The following is a 25,592-nucleotide window of genomic DNA, read 5'->3' on the forward strand; positions in this document are numbered from 1 at the left end:
CCAAAATATTTTGTCACAATTTACGAGGATATTTAATTCACTGAACATGCATAGGCAAGTTCTTTAAGGTAAACAGATATTTAAATGGCAATGCATGCAATATGTGACCAGTTATACATTTTTAGTGACGTATCTTTTGAAAAGCCTTTACGCAGAGAGGCTTAGGGTAAGTTTACACGACAACGATGTACTAAAAACGGTTGCGTTTTTGAAAGTTTCGCGTACAGGCAAAAACATTGTCAAAAAAACGACAAAAAAAACGCTGTATTCTGCTGCCAGGCCAGTAGTTGGCGATGTCCCTTTGTAAGAAACACTACACGGCTATAGACTGAACCCATAATATGCGTCACCGTTTTCACCAAATTTTAGATTTTGTAGTTTACAAGGACACAATGGCAGTATTGTTTTCAAAAACGTACACTTTGAAACTCATTTTCAAAAGTTTGCGTTTTCAGGCCCCCAAAATGTCGCCGTCTTGTAAATAAACAGCTAAAATGTGTCAAACGTTTTTTCCTTTTCAGTTGAAAATGATGTTGTGTAAATGCCCCATTAAAACACTGTTAGGTAGGCAGCACACTGGGTTTTGGAATTGACCCTTCGCTAAGCCCCGCCCTCCTTAGTTACTGTTGCTACGCCTGACAAGCTTTCGCGCCTGGCACGTCTATTACAGTGTGTATGCACCGGTGTCAGACATTCCCAAGGAGATAATTAGTCATTTTTTGCGAACAGGTGAAATATCTGAGAGAGCAAGACAAAAGGGACTGCAGTATGCATTCGCAGGATATATCCGCGACATAATATGCAACCGATTAGAGAATAATTTCATCAAAGCTTCATGAAGCTAAAGCCTATAGGTCCCAGTGCAAGCAGCAGCGCCTCATACCCTGACCATTCAAATGGGAAACACAAATTGAGGAACAGATATATGTTCATGCACATCAGGGAAATTTGAAAATAATCGAATAATTATAAATCAAACAGCTTATCCATGAATCTTGTGGAATAACACTAACACCGGGAGAGTCGCGATTGTATTGGGGTACAGTTACCCAGGGGTAACGTTAGGCCGTCGATTAACAAAATGCTGAAATATATTTTAAAGTATGTCAGTGAGCCTCCGTCTTGCCTTTAATCGTCTTATTTTACATAATATAACTTTTAGGATACGTTTCAGATTAACACAATCCATACGCACAACGCTTCGGTATGTTACCCTCGCCCGAAAGCTTGCCAGACCTCCTGCGCCTAGTTACGGTTGCTAAGCCACGATTGGCCTGTGGCGGTTTTCGGGCATGGCTTAGCGAAGGGTCTATTAAACTGTTGATTGCGTACCAAGTTTACTGTGCATGCAGGCTTATTTTGAGAAAGCTGGACTCTCTAACCCTTATATACTTTTTTTTTTTTTTTTTTTTACAAAAACCCTATGATAAAGCATTTTAAATGTATAACACAGCTATAATGCATGATTCTGATTGGTCAGTCGCAACATACCGAAGGTCAGATATTCCCTATGGTTGTCGCCAATAGCAATGCTGAATATTGAGAGCTCACCTGGGTATTTGAGGTCAGCGCTTCTTTCATGTCAGTCTCAGTTATCAACTGTTTTTACTGTAAAATGAAACTAGAGGACTTCAGTATTAATATTACACCTACAGTAATATTGTGAAAATGTTAATCTCTTTGCCTAAATGGTTGTTTTGTACACTGTAATGGATTATCAAATAATAAACCGGTATGATTTCTTCTCAAATCACTTTTTCATTTTCCCGTTATTATTAATATGGTGAAAATCTGTGTGATAAGTGATAGGACTGTACATTATCCCCTAACATGTTTCACTAGTTTGAACTTATCCGTTCATAGGCTTCTTACTAGATCGCTTTTCTTCATGAAAGCTTTGCTTTAAATGAGCTAATAATATATTTTGTGTTTAAATATCTACTTATGTGACAAGCAGCCACGCAATAAGCGAGACAACGTACTTCGCAAAATAAACCTCTTCAGGGTGATACAAGACCCCTCCGCATTGCGTCCTAATATTTTGCGATAACAACCGGCTGGATGTTCATTATCCCTTCCCTTGCGTATAGAGTTAGTGAGCCAAAACGCTAAGACTTGATGCGTCACATTGTGTGTGAGATCAAGGAATCTGCGGGTGGCCATGTAAACTCACTAGCATTAACCTCCACACATCACTGGAGTTTGTTTGATCACCCTGGTATTACGCCGCCTTCTAAATCAGAGAGCGGCGTTGAGAGATAATGACAAGGATCTCACCCTCTAAACCCACAGAGAGCGTGAGAGCCTCCCAGATCACGGTGTCGTACGTCAACATGTTAACTGTAACATTGAGGTATGACCCCATTTATCACCCCTTTCACTGGTCACACTGGGAGAAGCACGTTTGTTAATGGTGTTAATGACTTTCAGATGGTGTAGAGGAAGAGTCGACCGTTGCACTGGATGACGGGATCAGATGCCGCCCATCAGCTGTGCAGCATCTGTTAGCGAGGGAGTGCAGCCGTCGTGTTTAATGGAGTGAGCCGTTCCCCAATCCCCAAATCTTGGAACATGGGAAAACGGGCCACACGAGTTGGAGAGAATCCAGAGTTGAGAAGAAACGACAGTTGCCAGATGTTCCCATCAGTCTTGAGCGATATCTTCTGTAGTCCAAGGTTCATGAGGGTGTCTCTTGTGAGAAGTATCACCCTCGTCCACTTTGTGGGGAATAAGATCCAAACGTCTGAACAGGAGAATGACCAGATGAGAGAAGGTGACAGAACCCTAAGGTGTTTTACCAAATAGTTCCCTCAGGAGCGGGACTGATTGCTTAAGCGACGGTTCAGAGAAAAACCAACCCAAGTGCAAAGATCTCATTTGTGGTGAGAGAAAAACAAGTACTAAAAGCATTGGCCAGGCGAGGTTTACTTTGGCCCTCAATCTTTCCTCTACAAACTGCAGGGGAGCAAATAGCACCTTTCCCCTAAGTTAGCTAAAGACCTACGCCAAGTATTAGGCAACACTACGAGGCTTAAAACCGTTAAACATCTGCACAGAATACATGATCTGTTCTGAAGTAAAAACACAAGCTTTCTTGTTTATACAGCACTACATTTGTACTGTTTAATGATCCTCCATTGCAGTTCCTGAATGCTCAAATATTACATCACTGTTTCACTGCCCATGCTGTGTACAGAGTATGTGTTGAACAAATAAGCATCAGGCTTGTTCGGTCTGTCAAAACAAATTTCACCTAATAAAATCAATTTAAGTTAAATCATGTTGTAACATCAAGATACAGTCTTCAGGCACAACATGCGTTGACCAGAATTAGTTCAGTTACAAATAAGTGTCCAAGATAAAGAAAAGGAAAAATCTTTTTAAAGATCTAGTTTATAACTCCTTTTTTTAGAAATTTTATTTTTGCATTCATTTGGGTTTCATATGATTTTGAAAAACTTTTGTTTAGGTTAAACGTGATTACTCAAAATGTCACTGTGTAACTACCAAGTAAAAAGTAATCTTAATCATTATTCTCCCAAAATTATTATTATTATTTTATTTTTTTTAACAAAAGGAAGAGGTTTCACCACGTAACATGACTTTTTACAAACTGAACAAACCTTGTCTTATTATAAAAAGTTACAATTAAGGTCAAATTATGATAAGATTCCATTTATTTCCTGCAAATTGGTTGCACCTTATGACTTTGTTGGTTGCACCACATGACTTTGATATGGCAGACAAGCTTTGTCAAATATTATTATGGCAAACTACTTATGGTTTCTATGAAAGAACATAATTTGCCTTAACCAACCTGGTACTTACAACCTTGGTCATCCAGTGAGAAATTACAGAGCAGCGCTGAAGTCTCGACTCATCACATCCTCCACCGCTAATGGAGTCTTTCACAGCCTCATCTGCAGGGTGAATAATCAAGCTTCTCCAGTAACGGCTACTGCCTTACATGGGAATCGCTTTTTAAGAGGTTGTTGGGAAATTGTGTTTTTACTGGCTTGTTTTAACAACCATAGTCTGGGACTAAGTGAGATCAAACTAAAAACCAGGCATGTTTTCTACCACTGAAAACATTAACGTGTCATATCATATCTGATGGAACCCCAACTTTGGTAGAAGCATTCTAGCCACTTTAAACCCAATATGCAATCTTATTTTCAATTGCTTGCTTTAGGTCTGCTGATGTGGAGAACCACAAACCAATAATTACACCTGATCATAAGTCATAAATGTACTTTCGATGCAATTTATTGTGCTTAACAATATGCATGGCAGATCAACATGCTGACAGAACGCATTGACGTTGAGTTCTCAGGCCCACCCATGCTGCATGTTCACCAGCCAGACGATTCAAACTCCTGCCAGAACGACTGTGGTTTGATTTCTCTCCAGAAACCTCAAATATCTCAGAGAGGGAGACTGAAAAAAATCTAGACTAAAAAAAACACCCTCTGCTTAAAGCAATCCAGTAGCATACGGTCATTAACCGCAACTTTAAAATTACCAAAGGACACATTATTTGTAAAAAGCGCATCAACATTTCATAACAAATCCAGCGGCAGTATGGTTTTGCCATCTGGGTTGAGAAATCCTTGGCATCGCCACCAACAGATGATCAATTCTACAAAAATCCTTTATTGGGTTAAGCTGTGCAAACCTTTCAGAAACAAGTTAACTTTGAGAAGAACCTGCCAACTTGTTTCTGGTAAAAACTATGCCTTCTCATAATCCTGTTCTGAGTATGATTAAGAGACAACAGGCATACATTTTACTAGATATGGGTCACAATAGATGACTAGTTGCAGATTAGTTAGGTCAACTAGTTTTCTAATCCATCAATAAATAGAAAACCTATTCAAAGATCTTCCACCCAATAAAATCACTTTGGGGTCCTCGGTTGTCCCAACAAGTGTTGTGTTTTTAAAGGCCGGGACACACCAAGCTGTTGGCTTTCGGGCAATGTTGGGCTGTTTTTTAGCGTCGGTTTGCTTAGTTTTTCGGTGTGTTCAGCACCATTAGCTCTAGCTGGACGCCGTCTGGGTATTTTGGGCCGATTCATCACGTTTAATCGCCGCCGGGCCGTCGGTGAGAGAGAGAACTCTGATTTGACAGCTTTGCGAACGAGTCGGTGCACGAGAATATAAGCAAGCAAAGAAGTCAAGACGGTTCAGTCAGAATTCAGACAGTTATAATTTTACATAATTTTCTCAAACAGCAATTCAACACGTTCAATTGTCGAATTGAACATGTTGAAACAAACCGACACAGATAGGGGTAACATACTGATCTGACAAAACCAGAAAAAGTGTGTGTTGCCGTCAGTCGGTGCAGTTTAGATGGCTTTCGTTTCCTGCATTGTTTCATTCCCCATCTAGGACATTGTGGACTATCTACGCATCTTCTGTACCTGTAAAGGTACACATCTGTTCTGGTCTGGTGAATTTAAAACCTAATAACCTCCCTAATTACACAGACAGATTAGTTAACTAGTCGTTCAAACAACCCACTAACTAGTTAATTTTGACAGTTTTACACATTAACACAGAACATTCCAGCGCCGCAGTCGAGCATTACCCAAGCCGTAAAGAATTCCCGAAAGAATGCGAACATCAAGCGTTAGGTCTTAATCCTGAGAAACAGCGACTGATCTGAGCTTTGGAAGACATATCCTGTCTAAAAAAAATGAGAAAAGAGCCTGTAGAACAATTCCTTCACAAACAAAACCAAACATCAGTTGCAGTCCATTGGCAATAGACACAGCATTGGATGGCTCTCTGGGGACAGACAGACAACTCACAGGAAGTTCAGAGAGAAGCACTGGCCAGCATGTAACTTTTCTGACTGGACAGTGCCAGAACTCTGGCGCGAGAGACTAATTCTCTTAGCGGGGTGTTGTGTTTGGCACAGGGACCTGGAGCAGACGGATAAGCCTCGACACGTTGCTCCTCGCTGTGAGAGCTGCCCCGAGAGGAAGCAATCTTTAGCACTGTCCAAAACAGACAAAGAGAGAAAGTGAGAGAAGTGATATAGATGGTGAATGACCAATGTGGGGTTTTCAAAGATTTGTTCATCCATTTGATAGCCTGAAACTGTTCAAAGACCTTCTCACTTAAGAAAAGCACTGCGAATGACAAACAACTATTGTATTTTATACTCAGTCAGTATTTTATATTGTATTACTGTTGCTGATTAGATCATACAAGTGGTAGTTAATTTTTATTTCAAATAAAATGTTGGGTCGCACTTTATATTAGGTGTCTTTAACTACTATGTACTTACATAAAAAGTTAGGCACAATGTAATTAGTGTTGTTGAATCGCAAAACACTGGCTACTATTGAGTCGGGGTGCAGGTATGGTTAGGCAGAGGTATGGTTGGGTTTAAGGGTGGGTTAGGTGTGTAGGAAACTCAGAAGCGAAGACCAGGAGAGTCGGTTGTCTCTTCAACCGGATTCTTTATTGAGATTAACTCGAGCTGTTGGTAGCAGCAGTCATCAAGTCTAACTAAGGCAATGATAAATTGTAGTTTATATAGATTTTTAGTGGGCAAATGAAGTATCCAGGTATAGTAACCCGTCCCAGACTCCCAGTGTTACCAGTCCTAATCCGATCAGCATAACTATTCAAAGTGGACAGTGGCTCCAAGAGCCATTAAAGACAAAAGATAAAGAGAACAGGACTGGCAGGAACCTCTTGCTAAAATATTTTCTTAACAGAATCATTCCCCTGATGTCATAATCGTTACCTTAAATGCTAAATACAAAATACTTCCCCTTAGTTTTTTATGTGATGTTATGCAAGGATGTAGGACCAGCAGATCTTTAACAGATTCTTAAATTTGTAATCCCACAGGTGTAAGGGAAGAGTGAACAGTGTAATTATGAATTTAATTACATTAATTACAGCTTTTTAAATCTTTAGTACAACATAAAGATATGTATGTGCATGTAACCTGCTTCATTATACAGACCGATTAGTTAACTAGTAATTCAAACAACCCATCAACTAGTTAATTTTGAAAATATAGATTTTACACATTAACAGCACATTTTTCAAAGTAGTACAAAATGATTCATTTAAATGTAGATTAGTAGTTAATATGGATGTACTCGAGTACTTGGACATGACAGCGACGATCAATCATGAAAACGATGATTGCCGTAATTTTTTATTGTTTAAAAAAAAAATCTGTTTGGTTATTTTGGGCGGTACCTGAGGTCTGATTGGTTAGTGCGAGGACAGCATGCTGTCCAGACTGGTAAAATAAAGTGAAACTATCACTTTGATCATGAAAATACAGTTAAGTGTGGGATGTGTGAGTCAGTGTGATGCCAATCTGACATATTTTGTTCAGTTGTCTGTTCAGAATCGTGAGGAAATGGTCCTCAGTTAGAATTTTTTTTTTTTTGTGATTCTCAATTCATCCACAATCGTGCTGCTATATTTGATACCTAAATGTTTGAATTTTTTTCTTTACCACATTGGAATCAAAACTGGGAATCTGGTGTGATGCACTTCACATTAAATAAGCTGTCGAGCTGTATAAAATCAAGTTTTCCAGAATGGAAATGCTATAAGGATGTTAGCTAAGAGATGAATTGGGTTCTTATGAGCCAGAGATGAGGGAACACGTGTTCGTCCTCTTTTCGTGAAGGTTTACATAAACTCTGCGGGTGGTCTGTCGTTTCTGGAAGAACACATAAACCTGATACGACAGTGTGTATGTGCGTGATTGTGATGCACATGTATGCATGTTCTTCCACAGGGACAGAACAACAGTGCAAATCTGTCTTTAGGAGCTATAGGCAAGATATGTGTCACAGTCTGTTTGCGTATTTGAGGACTATAAAGCCTCAGCACAATTGGTTGTGTTTCAATCCCAGTAAATATCAGATGCTCTCAGATGGATGGAGTTCAAGGCATGCTCTCACCATTTATAAGGCTATAGGAATGGTAAACCTTAGCAATTCTGTTTAAGATGTTTTCAATAGCATGTTATTCAGGAAGATGTGTTTTCTCTGAGCTCAGCATATTATCTTCATGGTACTGCCGTCAGAACCGTGAGAACGGTAAGATATGATAGTCGATGTTTACATATTAAAGGGGTCATGACATGAGAAACCAAATTTGCCTTGATCTTTTGGTATATAAGAGGTCTTTGTACCATTAAAACGTCCTGCAAGTTTCGTAGCTTAAGACGTCCTCCCCATTATAAACGAATCATTTATTTAATCAAGCTCTAAATACAGCTCGTTCTGGATCCATGGTAAGAAGTGACGTCACGGTACGAAGTGACGTACCAGCGTTTGCATATGACCGCCTCCAGCACAAGACAACTACGCTTAAAGCGCAAGGCAACTACGCTCATTTCGTATCATCGTCGCGCCCGCGCGCCGCTCGCCTCACAAGTGTTCAGTCGACGGACAGCGAGTGGGTCTGTGTACAGGGAAATTACGATGCCACAGATGTGCTGTTCCTGGCTGTGGACAAACAACATCTTTGAATACGCTGCGAAAGATCCAGTCGTCAGGGAAAAATGGATGCACTTTATTTTTTGCGGACGTCTCAGTCACGGCAGTGTTAGTTTAAGCGTTTGTTCTGTACATTTGAAGGATGAATGTTTTGAGCTTTGCCAGAAAACTGTTGCTCAAAGATAAGTCCGTGCCGACTATTCTTGGCTCAACATCGACGACGCAAACTGTAAGTAATGTATTTAAAACTTTAAACTACTTTTTAAATACGCTGAAAGATCCAGTCGTCAGGGAAAAATGGATGCACTTTATGTTTTGCGGACGTCTCAGTCACGGCAGTGTTAGTGTAAGCGTTTGTTCTATACATTTTAAGGATGACTGTTTTGAGGAAAAAATCCCAATATGATGCTGGCTTTGCCAGAAAACTGTTGCTCTATGGTCCGTGCCGAATATTCTGGGCTCAACAACGACGACGCAAACTTACTTTTTACCATGGCTAATATAAACACATTTGTATAAGAGAATCTTGAAAATATGTCGCCTTTCTAGTAGGCCTACATGTGATAGAAAATTAAAAATGTTGCCTTTATCAATGCTGCATCTTCAAAGATGGCCTGTCTGTGCATGCATTTTTGTCCGTGGTACACCCTATCATTTCATTGGAATTAGTTCAATAATGTTAAACTGTTAGCAAATTAAGCTATAGGAAAATTATGTAACAATAATCCGTTTTCAAGTGTCTCGGGTTAATTTTTTTTTATTAATTCAAAATAGTTTCACTTTCCATGTGGACACGGGCTGATCCAGTCTTCGTTGTTGTGGTGATCGTTCATTTTCCTCTGATTCCGGCTCAAACATAATAAGGTTTTATCATTGCAAGAGCCATCGCTTCGCATGCATCACCCGCTACTAAACAGTTGCGCCGAATCCGCACAGGTTCTGGCTGGGGGCGTTAATAATTGATGCATAGGCACTGACGTTAGCCAATCATAACAGTGGGCGTTAACACTGAACTCTTAAAGGGGAAACACCCCCAAAACAGACTGTTTGACTCAGAGGATGAGAAACAGGGTGGGAAAAGGTCATAAATCACTACATTTTAAAAGTTTTTTGTAAAAAAAACTATAGTAATACTATATTTGCACCTAAGGGAACATAATAATAAAATAAAAAAAACCATGTCATGACCCCTTTAACGTCTGTTAGTATTCAGCAACTTAGCCCAAACCTTGATGAACGATGTCACCATTACGTGGAGATTAGCCAAACATAAGAGGACATTTGCATATAGAGCTTGTTCATTAAAGGGTTAATGAAATGACAATGAAAAGGGAAAAAGGGCAATCTAGTTTAACCCGCGTTCTTAGAAATATACCCTTTATATTCATGTTGGCTTCATCTGGATTGAAAAACGTTTATACCAAACAAAAGTTTTAATTTAATGAATGTCATTTGGTGTAACCATCGAGTAATAAGTAATAATTCCCATATTTTCCGTACACCTTGAAGACATGTGAGTGTACATCTCAAATTTTTAAATATATATATATATATATATTTCAGGTAAAGTTATTTATTTATTAAGTTTCGAGGGAGTTGCACCGCATGACATTTTACAGTCTGAACCAACCACGCCTTCTAACCAAACGATCTGACATTTTAAGATAAGATCCTTTATTATCTTATTTTCATGTTCATTGTAACACATTACTTTTATTTATAAAACACTTTTTTATTAAATAAATATAAAGATTATGCCAAGCATAAAACATACTAATTATTGAAAGTGTATTGGGGTCAATTTATGCATGAATTGCATTTTTAATGCATTTTTTAATAAATTAACAGATCCAGGGGGGAAGTGTCTTTGACCCAAATCTAAACTACAACTTTTTTTGGTACCAAAAAACCTTGACTACCATTAAGTGGACTTCAGGGAACACATAAAATGCCATAAAATGATTTTAAGTACCTCAGAAGCTTGACTATGAAATTCTGGCTGCCAATTTTCACTTTAGTAACTCATTCCTTTCCTCAAGAAACACACTCACTTTTTCTCTCTCTCTCTTCCTGCCAAGGTCAGGATATAATCAAGCTGTGTCGTCCACTGTTACATACCGGGTCCAGTCCAGTCTCTCTAAGGACACGTGAGCTGGTTCTGAACTGAGGCATCAGAGCGCGCGAGCATGCAGTATATCGAGCGTTTACTTCCTTCCCACCTGCGAGACCATCCATTAGAAGAACGACAATATTTCAGCTGGTCTAATTTTCCACCGCTGGTCTGCCAGGACCTGCTCTTAAACCATGTTGTCTAAAACTGACAGCCCTGGAAGCTCTGGAAAATGTGCGACTATTGCGCAGCTTAACATCCGTTTGGCTAAATTCCCACAGTAGAGGTTCATACCGTTTTTTTGTGAGGTCTGGGTAAGTCATCTGTGATGTATTCAGCCTGATTACAGTAATCTACCATATAAATACATTCAAATTACATTTCATTTGCACTGTTAGCTTCAAAGGCTATTATGATCGATCACTCTACAAGATATTTCAGAACAAATACATAAAAACTGAGATTGAAGAGAATACTGAGGTTGAGAAAGAAACTATACATCTCCCAGATTTTTAAACACAAAAACAGCTTTGGCAGCTTATAGCTGAAGGAAAACTTGGATCATTAATAGAAGTCTAACAGACAGACTGACATGTCAATCACTGCATATAGCATTGCTGAGAAAACGCCTAAATACATGTGTAACCATAACCAACCATCGCTTGTTGATATTATTAAATGTGGAGGAGTTTAAGATGATGAAACGGATCACTATAGGGAAGAACATGACCCTGCATCAGTCGTGGAATTTCCTGGTCCACTTTTCCTATATATCAAAACATCTAAACACTCAGGTTGTGAAATGACATCCCCAATCCGTCATTCTTAGCTCTTCTGCTGCAAAAGCACAATATTTATACAAGATTGGTATTGATAGATATTGCTCAGGACTATATCTGCTTGAGAATGAGATATTGGTCTGTCCATAACCACCAGATAAACTCTCAATATTGCATCAAACGTGTCTTTACACCAATGTCACTCTCTTCTCCTCCTACATTTTAGGTGATTCATTTGTGGCCAAAAACAACAAAAATCAATAATGTACAAGATGCATTTTTGAAAGCTACCGACAGTATGGGTCTGTTATAAACAGCATCACATGTTTGCATGTGCAACGGTTTCGAAATGCTAAATAACTGCAGAGGGAACGATGTGGCAAGCAAAACCAGTTGTTTTGGTTTGAAGCCCTGAAAGTGTACAGTCATTTCCCAGATGGCTTCCTTCTCTGCATAATACGGGATACAGGATGATGTCATACCAAATAATGAAGTTTTGCTTAAAACCTGACACCTTGCTGCAAAAGTCGTTTTAGTATTATTTATATACTAGTATAGTATTTAATATTTATCATAAGCTATTTATTATTTATATTTTTCATTTTGATAATTTTATGCGTTTTTGTTTCTTTTAAATATTTCTATTTAGCTTTAATTTATTTTTATTTCAGTTTTGGTCATTCATATTTATTAGAATTTGATTTAAATGAACAAAAACTATTTTAAATAGTTTTAGTTAACAATAACAATGACCTGACTGAACTCGCTCAATAATTCCATTTCATTTAAATATTTCTTAGTTTTCATTTTATTTTTTAGTAATTAATAATGATTATTTCAATGAACAAAAACGAATTTTAAAGGGGTCATATGATGCTATTTTAAAAGTTAATTATTTAGTGTATTGGGTGTAACTATAGGTTAACATGCTTTAAAGGTGCAATGTGTATTATTTCTGAGGATCTACTGAGAGAAATGCAATATAAGATCCATAACTATGTTTTCAGTGGTGTATAAAGACCTTACTTAATAAACCGTTATGTTTTTATTACCTTAGAATGAGTCCTTTATAGCTACATAAGCGCGGGCACCCCCTTAAATGAAGGTCGACATATTGTGTCGTCATGTTTCTACCGTAGCCGACAGCGAACAAACAGCACTACAGAGTTTGCTATGTGGGGAGAAATGTACTGCTGGTTACGTCGGCCACCGTAGCTTCTCATTCGAGTTTGAAAAGGGAGGGATAGGCCGCAAGTGACTTTCTGTTTGCAATTCGCAAAACTCACCACTAGATGCCTCTAAAAATCACACACTGCACCTTTAATGTTCAAAATATACTGTAAATATACTGAGATAAATCTCCTCTATTCCCAGTCTGTCTGAAACGCTAGGGGGGCGCTATTACGCATCTTCTGAAATAATCTCTAGATCAAAACAAAGGAGTATTAAGGCCCCGATCACACCTGACGCATTTTTCAGGTTCGAAAACGCGACGCGCACATCACTGGCCAATCACACAGATCGAGCGGTGCGCTGCGTTTTTTATGTTGCTAGGCAACCACCAAAACAGCTGTCCTGTCAGTCAAGTATACATCAAATCAGCTTTTTATTAACTTTATTTACTTTCTGTTAACATTGTGGTAGTTACGGTCCGTGAATCCGTTAGCTCCTTGTAACCCATGAGAGCACCACAAGTTTATCCTCCTCCATCGCACTCTCCGGGCGTTCAAAGCGGGTTCAAAGCAACTGCAGCTTTCATCACCACAACGGAAGGCCCGCCTCTCTATTAATTCGATTGGACAGTGGGAAAAAAACGCGATGACGTCAGGCGCTTTTTGCTTTTTAGTTGATGTTTTTTCAACTTCAAAAGGCGGTAAAACGCGAGGCGCCTGGGGCGCATAAACAGCGCGCAGAACGCTCACTGCCACTGTCAAAGAAATGACTTCCACTGTCACTGTCTTTTAAGTGAACGCTGCATGATTTGAGGTATCGTACATTCCTAAATGAAAAATCCATATCGGTTGACCACTAATCTGAGCAACATGGTGTGGTACGGGTTAGTTTTACACTCATGATTAGATATTTGTTCCAAAAATGAACCCAAATATGAGCAAAAGTAATAGTGATGCTTGTCTTAGCTATACAGTTTTTTAAAAAAAATTAATAAGCAGAAGGGTGCAAAATTAAATTATTCATCAGTAGTATCCTGCACAGTGGTCTGGAGACACTCGCACAGAGCAAAGAGCCCCAGATGCAGCGCTTGATCTGGGAAGTAATCAGAGGTTGTATACACAAACATGTTTTCATAAAGTGCTCAAGAGGGACACACAATCCAGTGACCCAGAAATGAATCTGTCACAAGCCTATAAATAAAACAAATCAGAAGCAACAATCAAAAAACATACAACTGGCAATAGCTGCAAAAAAAGAAGAAGAGGAAAACCCACACACAGATGGCTGTTTATTATCACCAGAACCACTTAAAAATGATATAAAGCAGGAATTCAAATTCCTCCTGTCCACAAACAGGACACTTTAAAAACTAGTACTTCCAGGGTTCTCGTGGGACAGATAAGTGAGTTATGTGTACTTTTGTCATTGGTTTGTGGGAAATAACTGGCCATAATAGAGTTGCTTGGTGACCTGGACTAAGCCTGGTTTCACAGGCAGGGCTTAGATTAAACCAGTAGTAGGACTTTATAGTTCAATAAAGCTAAAAAATCTTGAGACAAAACCATGGCACTGACATATTTTAAGATATATCAGAGCAAGTTTCAAACATGCATTTTAGTGTGGGACTACAGGCTTAAACCTTGTCTGTGAAATCGGACACTGTGAAATCGACCCCCCTAGATGAGACTTGGACCCTCCCAAAAGGGATGAAAATAATAGTTTGGGTGGTAGGCTACTGAATTAAAATATATATATATATATAATGTTAGCCCATCCAACATTGTATGCATTTAAATGCAGTATTACCATCACATACCAACAATTCAGGAAATAATCTAATGGAAATACGATTTTCAAACCCTCACTGCACTCCCCATTGGGCTGTACCATTTCTCTGGTAGGCCTACATTCAGACTGTGTTCTTTGCTATCTTTCACTTCACTAGCTGTCAAAACAAAATCAAGAGTAAGTGGCTGAATCAACTTTAATCTCTGCTTATGGTATTGACTGCCATGTATATCATCATGCGTTGTGCTTTGTGGTAAATGTTATGAGCAGCACGCCATCTAAACAGGTTTTTTATTTATAATTTTGTGCAATTTCCTTCTTAATGTCTTAACAAGAGGGAATCTGCACTAATATTCAGGGAATTTCGCATATAGATTAGAGGTTCTCGTGTGTAAGGCCGTGTGTCCACCAAAGCGTATTTAGTCAGCTGAAAACGCCTAGCTATGGGCGCTTGGGAGCGTTTTGGCAGCGCAGCATTTTTTTTCAGTTGAGACACTTTCCTTGTTATGATACGGAATATCCGCGAAAGTGTTACTAGTATCTCATTTCACACATATTTTGTTTCTGTGTTGATTCTATATTAAAATGTCAATACAATGTAATGTATTTTCTCTGGCTCTTGTTTTAAATTATTTTGTTCCGTTATTATGATGCTTGTTGTCGTCGGTTGACGTTGTACAAGCAGAATGTGGCGGTTGGTCGGTGTGGTATTAGTCCCGCCCCTCCTCCACTGTGATTGGACGGTTAGGTAAAAAGTGACAGTGATGAGCGCTGCGGTTTACCCAAAGTTGAAAATTCTTCAACTCTGGCAGACCTGTAAAAAAACGCAGAACGCTCAGCGCTTCAGCGTGAAAAAGACGCGCAGCGCCTCGTTACGCTCATGGCGTCCTAAGGCCGTGCGTCCACCAAAGCGTTTTTTCACGCGGCTGGCGTGGTTTTTTTTTCAATTGTTTTGGTGGACACACGGCCTAAGCCTATATAAAATGGAGAGTGACTTCACCAGTCGAATAATTCGAACACTGGCTGCAGGGGTTGATACGGTTCAGTCTGAACCCGCCATTATTTTACTGCAGTAAGATGATGTATCCCTGATCGAAAGCGGATATACAACACCAAAAACAAATGCAGGACTAGTCAGGAATTGATTGGATGAGCTACAATGAGTCCTTTATAGCGGAGATATGGGTATACAACCAAGATTAACAGGGTTCTTTCAACAGACATCACCGTCATGAGTCACTAGATTCATATGATGGGAACATGCCTTTGGCATTGTGTAGGACCGGATAAGGAGTCTCCTGCCAAAACAGCGACAATGTACACCTTCATAGTGTCAATAGATTGTGAAGATACAGGAGATAATGGAGCTCACTGTCTTCAGCATCTGACCATTCTGGTTTCTGTTATATCTTTGCTTGTGCTTCTTCTGTGTTCTTTAAACCTTCGATGGAACACAACAGAAGATATCTGGAAGAATGTTTCAACCGTTTTTGTGCATATAATGAAAGTCAATGGGGTCCAAAACAACATCGGAAGCCATTAAGTTCCGTTGTACGGACTGAGACATTTAGCAAAATACCTTCTGTGTTCCACAAAATTAAGAAATTCATACAGGTTTGGAATGACATGAGGGTGGGTGAATTATGACCCAATTTATACCCAACAATGACCCAACTAGCTGACTCACTGAGCTTGAACTGAAGTCAATAACAGATCAACAGACAGGTATATCTCTCTAAAGAGATAACAACAATCCAAACGTGGCGCAACGAAAAAATGCATTTATCTGTCTGCATGTTTCACTAATCTCCAAAATGTGTTCTGCGAGACACAGCATGTAGACAGATCAAGAAATGGGTAATCCATTGGAATGAAGTACAAATTGCCCAACATGTTTATTCTGAATGAGGCAGGTATGGACTATGCCAATGGACATTGGCCTTATTGTGGAGATCAATGACCACTAAACTGCATTTGGAGACATCAACACATAGATGATGAAAATGTGTTGGACAGTTTGTTCGTCACCATTCTGAAAAAATAGTTCTAGATCATTACACCAATCATAATCACAAAGCCTGACAAAATTACATAAACACTATATTCCTTTCACTAACTACCCCTAAAAATTTCACACAGCAGACCATGCAGTGTGACATCTCAGTTTCTCATGCTACTTTGAAGTTTTTCAGTGGCACTGTCATGATCTTGACATGAAAGAGGACGTCCTGGTATTCCCAGCATGTGCTTGAAGCAAAGTGGAACAGTTTTCCCAAGAAAAACAGATCTCTGAGTTGTAACGAAGTCTTTCTTCCTCTTGGGTTTGATTTATAGTGAACGCTTGGGTATACTGACTGATGGTGGAAACCTGAATGTTGGCTTGTCAAATAAATCTAAGTGTAATGACTTTATGAAACAAAAATATGAAGGGCCAATACGAGTCGATGACATTGATGTTCATGTGTTTGTCCTATTCTTTTATTCAGAAACTCAATGAAATACAATACAATTGGAAGAGAAAATGACTTCTATGATGAGCATGGTGTTATTTTCTAAATTAAACTTCATTCGGATATTTTTGTCAGGATGGTATAACTGTTCTGATCACATAACGGACAATAGCTTTATTAAATGAATGAAATTCTTGAAAAGACAACCTAATTAAGCGTAGCTTGACACAATCTTCAAAAACAAGTCTGCCATATCGTAGTCGTGGTATGTGAAAAGCAAAACGACAAAGTGCGGTCATATATTTCAGCAAAGGTCAAGATTTCAGATCAGATGATTTGACATTTTTATAACAAGGCACAAGTTAGTTCAGGTTGTAAAATGTCATGTGGTGCAACTCCCCAAAAATGCAGTAATATATGTAATTATATATATATATATGATTCTGGTTCTCGATTCTGATTGGCTGAGAGCCTTTTCCAGCCATGCGATATTCTACCAGTATCCCTCCGCTCACGGCATTTCTCACAGAGATTATCATGGCGGACGAGCAAACAACCATCACTTTACAAATACTACTGTTTTTGTGGTCACAGAATGTATAGTTTTACGTTTTTTTTTGGTGCGAATGTTGTTGCATACACAATGTAAACAATTTCGCTTAGTCGATCTCTCTCACATAATACTCTCTACATAATACAATAAGCTTCAATGAAAAAAAAAGTAAAAAAGTAACAAAAAAAATTATACAATACAATGAATACAGAGTATATGTCTAAGGACTTGCCACGTGTGTTTAAAATTACTTTTTTTCTGACCCATATGCAACGATGCACGACATTATGAACTCAGAAGAACAAATGCAACATTTCCAGTGTTTGTTTGTTTGCTTTCTATTACCATCAAATTTACAAATATTATTTCCTGTTAATGCTCTCTAAAGCTCTTTTGTATGCCGAGAGAGATGAGATTCAAGGTTTAATCCTGGTCAAACAATTGACCTGATGCAAACATACCTACTCTGAAAACCTGTTTTCATAGGATAAATCCGTTGGGATTAAAGGGTTTCCAACAAGATATAGAGCATTAAGGCCCAGAATGCAATCATAATTCAATTCACGGAGTACTTTTTTCAAACATTGGGGAATCAGATTGATGTATCAGGTTAATAGCGATCCATTTTGTCCTGACCTTTCTAATGAAATAGTGTTATGGGATTTAATAAATCAAATCAAGAGATCGATGTGTGGAAATCACAAAGGTCGCTGGGATATGTGGAGTGAATTTTTCATTTCTCTTCTGTGGATTATGACTGTTCATCGGTGTGTGATGTGGAATAGGTAAAGGCCACTCCTGTGAAATACGCAGGAAAAAGGGAGACATCCGCCTACATCCAAAAAGCCTGTTGCCATGGCGGCCAGTCACTGCCAATGACATCAGCTCGTATTGACTTATACATAATGAAGCAGAGGAGGTATTCATAATTCTCAAAACGTGATGCTGGAGACAATGGATTACATCCAGTTGACATTTGTGGTAGAAGAATGAGGTTATATAATTATGAAAGCAGGCATATTAAAATTAGAGTGTAATGAAGATAAACTATCCATAGAAATAATAGATTTAGACTTGCTAACTGGAATCACTCAATAACAACACCGTATATTATTACATATATAGAGTGTCTACATATGTATATTATTACATATGAAGACTTCAGATGCAAAAGCCTCTAAGTGCCATCTGAAATTTTCTTCTAAAATGAGCATTTTTATCAAGCTTGTATATTTAAGTTCAGTAATTTAACTTTAATGACCATTAATAGGTAATTTTCATTGCCATTAAAGTGAAATAACTGAACATAAATATACAAGCTTGATAAAAATTATCATTCTAAAAGAAAATGTAAGATGAGACTTAGAGGCTTTTGCATCTGAAGTCTTCATATACACACACACACACACACACACACACACACACATATATAGTAACTTACCCGCTACTCTGTATCGTGTGAAAAATTAAATAAAATTAAATGTATATTTAATTCATACACTGAAGACTAAGCAATATTTTATTTTTACATATGATTATTAAAATGTCTGTACTAATTCTAACTGCATGTTAAATAAACCTATTTTACCTAAAAAACTTAATTTAATTAATATTTTTGTTACATTGTATTTGTTCCGTTGTTTGTAATTTGCTTCTTTTTTTCTTGTTTTTAATAACAGAAATGAGATCAAATAACAAAAAAATAACTATATCATGATATATATCTTTATCGTGAAATAAAATTTCTCATATGATGAAATAAGAATTGAGTCATATCGCCCACCCCTACATGCAGTACACACAAATATCAATTTATTAATAAATGTAACTATTTATTGAGATTCACTGGGTCATTTGCATATTGTTTCTGCAAATTCAGAAACATTTTGTTGAGACTTCATGGCATCTCTTGGCTTTCCCCCCACACTTTGTGTTGCCGTGATTTAAAGACAGCAATACTTATTTTATAATGTAATATGTGCACTACAGACAGAAGTGTGATAAAGGATGGCTTGAGCATAATGGCAAATGTTCTCTGGCTCAGTTCCTTGTCATCTTAAACCATACATTCTTCTCATGCATTCCAGTCAGCCGATTAAGGAAGCCCATCCATTAGAAACACATGCTGAGTTCTAGGGTCACGACCCCATATCTGTCCGTTTCCCTCACTGTAGGATCCAGGAGAAAAGTGGTAGTTTCCTGTAACTATAGTGACCTAACAGAAAATACACTGTTGTGCCACTATTGAGAGACTGAATAAAAGGCCATCCCTTGTTCTGAGCTTGTTTTGACACAGTGCTGAATGTACTGTCGGGTGAAACAACAGCGTGAATCAAGTTAGTCAGAACTGTTTACTCAAGTCATCCTCTTTGACTTCTTAAAGCAAAACTGATTTAGTTGTTTGACGGCTCTGTCTTAATCCACAGAGGAAGTAATGAGGCTTAATGTAAACCGACCACACACATCCGAGTGAAACCTTGACCTTTGTAGGCTAATGTAAATGTGCACATTTCTGTGAAAGGGAGGTGTGACAGGAGTGGTCACATGCCGGCTCTACTGCATTGTCAAAGAAGAGGCCGCTGGCGGTCATGGGTTAAGAATGAATGAAGGGTATTGTGACAGGTGTGCGATTGACTTAACCTTTGTGTTTGTGAAAAGTCTGCCGTACAAAACTGTTTGCCACATGCTGTCATTCACTGACAATGTTTTCTTGAAAACACATACACAAAAGCAGACTTCACAATACAGGGCCAGTCACTTTTAAACTGTCAAATTTGTATCGCAAGTTGTATTGTTATAGCTATTCTCGGTACCATACCTCCGTACTCAAGGGGGCGATAGAGTTCACATGTGCTTATGGTCTAACTTACTCAGCAAAATATTTTTTTAACTGTTGCTCCAGTAGTTGACCAGAAAGAAAAATCAAACCATAGGTATTAAAGACACAGATTGAATGCCTGCAGGCTTTGATTAACCCAAGCACGGTACGAATTGTTGCGGTACGAATCGCACAGACACAACTAGGAAAACAATTATATCAGTCTTGCATGGCTAGAGGCATCTGCATTTGTACAGTTCCAAGGTTAATTTCTAAATAAGAAAACATTGAAATCAAAATGTAGTCCTGCAAGTACTGACAACTCGCGAAACACTCTCTGTGTCCAAATATATTACGCACTTCACTTCTATAGGATGTGCAAAAACGTATTGTGTCAAGTAGGTAGGATGTCAATTTTTTTTTCAAATATTAATTTTAGGGGAATCTACTTGTGTTCCCCAGAAAGAAAATAATTGGAACGACACGAGGATGAGTAAACAATTTTCAGAATTGAATTTTTTAGGCAAACTATTGTTCATCGTCTATTGCCAATAACGTAGCAATATAATGAAGCACATCACCGCAGAAGTCAGTTTCAAATCCGCGTAACAAACTTGTGAAATATATATCGAAAAATTTCAACCTAATGCAAAATTCCCGATAGTGTGGATTCCTTTTGAAATGACTGGTACTAACAACAGTACATGTGACTATAGATACACAGAAAGTTGTTCCTCATGGTTAAATTGTACTTGTTTAACAACAATGGCGTGAACTATTTTTGTGGTTGTTTGTTTTACTATGCCTCAGGTTAAAAAAACAACAACATAAGAACAATGGCAACGTATCAATGGTATTATGTACGGAAATGCATTTATACTACACACCTACATGCCTGCACAACGCACTTCATCAACGGTCTAGACGGAAGTTTTTCATCTAATTCAGGACACACTATTAAAAGTACAGGAATTCAGGTGCAACGCTGTCCCACCTTGATGCCTGTAGCCTATTTCCCTCAACTGATTGTGACTTCTTCAGTGCAGTATGTGCCGCAGCCACACCTGATCTCTCTTAATACTCCACTCTGAAGTTTCCTGGCTGCATGTTGAAGCATGTAGAAGCCAGCAAGTCTACAGCTCCACCTTTCCTAAAGCTGACAGCCTGCTTGAATGACTGGGGAAGATCATTCTGGTTCCTGCCTCCTACTCTCCATGTCCCAGTTTCAGCGCGTTACACAACAGCAGCCGGCTGTCCGTCAGCATGTCCACATACACACTGTGGTGCCCGCCAATTTTGTTCTGTTCACTTTTTGGCTGGAGTGACTCAGTGGAAGAACATGTTTAGTGTGAAAGTGTCCTCAAGGAGTTGTTCATTTCTGTAGATGCTCCAGTTACTTTCCAACTGGAGATTGAGGAAACTATAGACAGAAATTACTTTTGTGTCTCTTGTAGTGTACAGGAAAGTGTGTAAAACATAAAGGGATAGTTCATCCAAAAATTTATATTCTGTCTTTAATTACTCACCCATGTCGTTCCAAACCCGCAAGACATTCGTTCATATTCGGAACACAAATGAAGATTTTTGATGAAATCTGAGAGCTTTCTGTCCCTTTCTGACACTTGGTTTGACAACAAAAAGATCATAAGAGATCGTAAAACTAAAACATATGAATTGAGCGGTTTAGTCCAAAATTTTCTGAAGAGACTCAATCGTTTTATATGATGAACAGATTTCATTTAGTCTTTTTTAGCAAGCAAACAGGGAAGTTTTATTCACATAAAAATGTATCAGTAAACTAATTTATTTATTTTACATTCTCTTCATGAACATTTTGATCCGTCAAGAGTTTTTTGGGTGAATAGACTTACAATGGAGGGACACTAATCTTTCAGATTTCATTAAAAAGATTTTCATTTTTGTGTTACGAAGATGAACGAAAGTCTTACAGGTTTGGAACCACATGAGTGTGAGAAATTAATGATAACTATATTGATTATATATAAAAGATTATAATAAATTTCATTTTTGGGTGAACTAACCCTTTAAACACTTGAATACCACAATACCACAAATACGTCTTGAAAGTAATCAAGTGGTCAAATGCAAAAACTGCAAGCGTGTGTATTCGGACAGGTCAATACTCTGGAAAATGTTGAGGTTGAGATAAGTTTGTCAGAAGTTTGTGTTAGTCACGTGACATTGTACTCAAAATGGCAGCCAACATGATGGTGGTCGACTGAGAAAATTGCAACTTTTCTAGGCCTCTAAAATAATTTCATTTAAACAAAAGGAAAAAAAGGACAATCAGTGGATCATTTCCATCAAAAGACTATTTGAAAATGTCAGAAGGTGACAAAAAAAAAACCAGCGTGTCTGAATGTGCTACATGTAAAGTCCACTACAAGATAAATCCAATCATCCATTCTCCAAATTGCTTGTCCTATAGGATCATGGGGATAAACCGTCTTTTTTCACAGAAATCTGCAGTCTGGCTCTTCATGTATGGTCCCTAGAGAGTGTTAGTGAGTGAAGCTGGGAATACTGGATGTCTGCCCAGAACATGATCAACCCCTTGCAGAGACTCCACATCTCCATGACCCTGACGCCTGCCTTTCAAAAGTCCTTGATGCCTCAGAGGCACAAAGAGGGCAAAGCTCGGAGCGTCACAGACAGGGTGCTGGATAAATGTGTATGTGCATCATGGATGTTGATCCAGGAACATGTTGTACTTGGTGAAATCACATTCACCCCACATCACTGCTGTAGAATGATGTTCATGATGCCTCAATGTCTGACAAAGAAGATAAAAGATTAACTGAACTGAACAGAACAGATGGAGAACAAGTTCAGCATCTTCTGTGTCCTTCATGTATGATGGTAAATCACAGACCCATGACTGTCAAAAGCTGTGACTCACCTCATTAGAATTGATCTGAAGTGAATCTGCCCATGCTGAAAGCTGCACGTGTGCGGACTAAACTACTGAAACCGAGACTTGCACTGTGCTGAGAACAAGGACAGCACTACAAATTATATTGGTTTATAATTGACATAATTCCTGCAACGTTAGACACCAGGCTAGAAAGTGAAAGGATTCGTTCATCAAAAAACTAAAATTCAGTATCAAACCCATAAGATTTTTTTTAAATGTCCAGGTAAAACGTATCATAAAAGGAGTCCAAACAACCATATTCCAGCCTTTTGGAATTATAAGATGCAATAGACTAAAATTCTATATTCATTATTGAGTCAATTAACTGAAATATAATAAAACATCAGTCGGATTTATGAATCAATCAATCAGATCATTTTTTTTGTTGAGTCAACAGTCTCATGGAAAAAACTCCACACACACAGATGGGACATTGCTACTTTTCTCATGTACTCTCATGAATGCTCCTGAGAAGATTTGATTAACAAATTAATCAATTTCAGTCACACTAAGCTACTGCATACTCCTGAGGACTTTTGAACCAATGTATGAACCATTTTGATTAAACTTTGATGATTTTATGTGATTTTAAGAACTCTAGCTCCTGGTAATTGTAATTAAATGGAAAAGAGCAATCAGGATATTCTTCAGATTTTCTCAGGTTTGAAACAATGTTTGTTTGCATGTTCTGTTTTTAAAATGCATATTCATTCTTTGGCATTTATCTTATACATGTGTTTTTATATAATTCTCATGATTATATTTATATGCATGTCATGCATTTTATATTATATTGTGTTGTAATTCACTTTGTTCAGCATCGCTGTTTAAAATGTGCTATATAAATACATTTTACCTACTTAGTAAATAACGACAAATTTTATTTTTGGGTGAACTATCCCTTTAAGTCAGTGGTTCTCAAACTATTTGACTCCAACTTAAACATCTGCTTACAATATTTAGATATATTTATTGCAGTTGAATCAATGGAACTGAAAAAAAGCAAGATTATGTTTTTTTTTTAAGTCTATTGAAGACAATTATAATTAATTGTGACGATGACTACTAAAATGACTGTCTCTGGTAAAAGCCTTATTAATGACAACGTAATTTTTCTGTAGCATATTAACGTCCATATGCATTAAACATACAAGCCTATTACTGTGATAATTAGTGCTACTGTAACAGATGAGTGTATATTCAAGAAAGCTGCATGTAGGCTAAATGGCCAGGGTTTCTGCATTAGTAATCCTGATACTTGGCGTGTAGAGAACAGCAACGCCCCCCTTCATGAATTCATCTGAACATCATCGCTGCGTTTCATGTGATGCTCTCGCATTATTAGACTGGACCGATTAATCTCATTTATTTCAGTAAACGATCCACCGAACAACATCTGTAACACAACTTTACAAGAAACGAGCGAAACTGAGCTATTGCAGCTAGAGATCTCTGTCCTTAAAAAGCCCTCATTCATTCAACTGGTCCCTCAAGAACACGGCGAATGTCCTCATAACCTAGTAAGAGGATGACGAGCGAGACAGCGTTTTTGGGCGCATGATGCCCAACACACTGTAGCACGCGCCTGTGATGCCCTAAACACACAGGCTATGTATGTTTTGAGCCACAATATGTGTACGCGTTTAAATCACATTGTTATAAACGGAGCATAAAAGCCCGACCTGTTTTTAAGACTCGTCGTATTCTAACATAAACCCACAACCTCAAACAAAAATCTTTTGTATTTTGCAATTAACCCTAAATTGACCATAAACGCACAGAGAAACAACCGAACACGATGTTATAAACTGTGTGTTGTCCAAAGAGAATATTCTGAACATTCACATGCAAACAGGCGTCAGCTGTGGATGAGTGTGTGTCCTTACCTGAAACGGGGAGAATCTTTAATACATTCCTCAAAATCCACCGTCATTTTTGCAGTTATTCCGTCTTTCAGTTAAAAATGTAACACAGCATTGCCGGTGGTTGTAATACGCCTGAATGTAAAACGCAAGTGTATCCCGTTCCCCGGTAAAACAGTGACACTGTGACACACACAGATCTATGTGGATCAGTTTCAGCGCTGTGAGAGCTAAGGGACCGTCGTCAAAGATGCGGCTAAAGATGATAAGGGAGCGTCTTTCAAACATCCCACATTTTTACTGTGTGTGTAATATTTGGTTTGACTGTGGCGTCGCCACATTATACCCTCATTCACTATTCCCTACTTTAGGCCTACTCCACTAATATAGTCTGCTTGAAGGAGTGAATGAAAACGAGTGAGCCGGGATCAGTGCGCCGGAACCGGAAGGGCTGCAGTTTTTGCATAGTTTGTGCTTGCTGTTTAATAATCATTCGAAACGTAGCAAACTGGCAGCTCCACTAATGAAAAGATTTATATTGGACTTTGTCATGGAAACTAGCATGTATAAACCTTAATTAAAACCAATAAAAAAGGAAAATATCTGATTTAGCCACATTGAACCAGACGCTAGAAT

General features: G+C 38.3%; 1 protein-coding gene across 1 annotated transcript in view; it reads right to left on the reverse strand.

Annotated features, from left to right (window-relative positions):
- acap3b (ArfGAP with coiled-coil, ankyrin repeat and PH domains 3b) overlaps window positions 1-25,196 on the reverse strand; it is an 85,979-nt gene extending 60,783 nt beyond the window's left edge. The window contains exon 1 of the mRNA XM_079597924.1: window positions 24,981-25,196. Coding sequence (XP_079454050.1) covers window positions 24,981-25,027 — 47 coding nt within the window. The 5' untranslated portion in view covers window positions 25,028-25,196. The remainder of the gene's footprint in view (window positions 1-24,980) is intronic.
- Between the last annotated feature and the right edge of the window lie 396 nt (window positions 25,197-25,592).

Source organism: Phoxinus phoxinus (genome assembly GCF_949152265.1).
Source record: "Phoxinus phoxinus genome assembly, chromosome: 22".
In the NCBI taxonomy this organism is placed as follows: domain Eukaryota; kingdom Metazoa; phylum Chordata; class Actinopteri; order Cypriniformes; family Leuciscidae; genus Phoxinus; species Phoxinus phoxinus.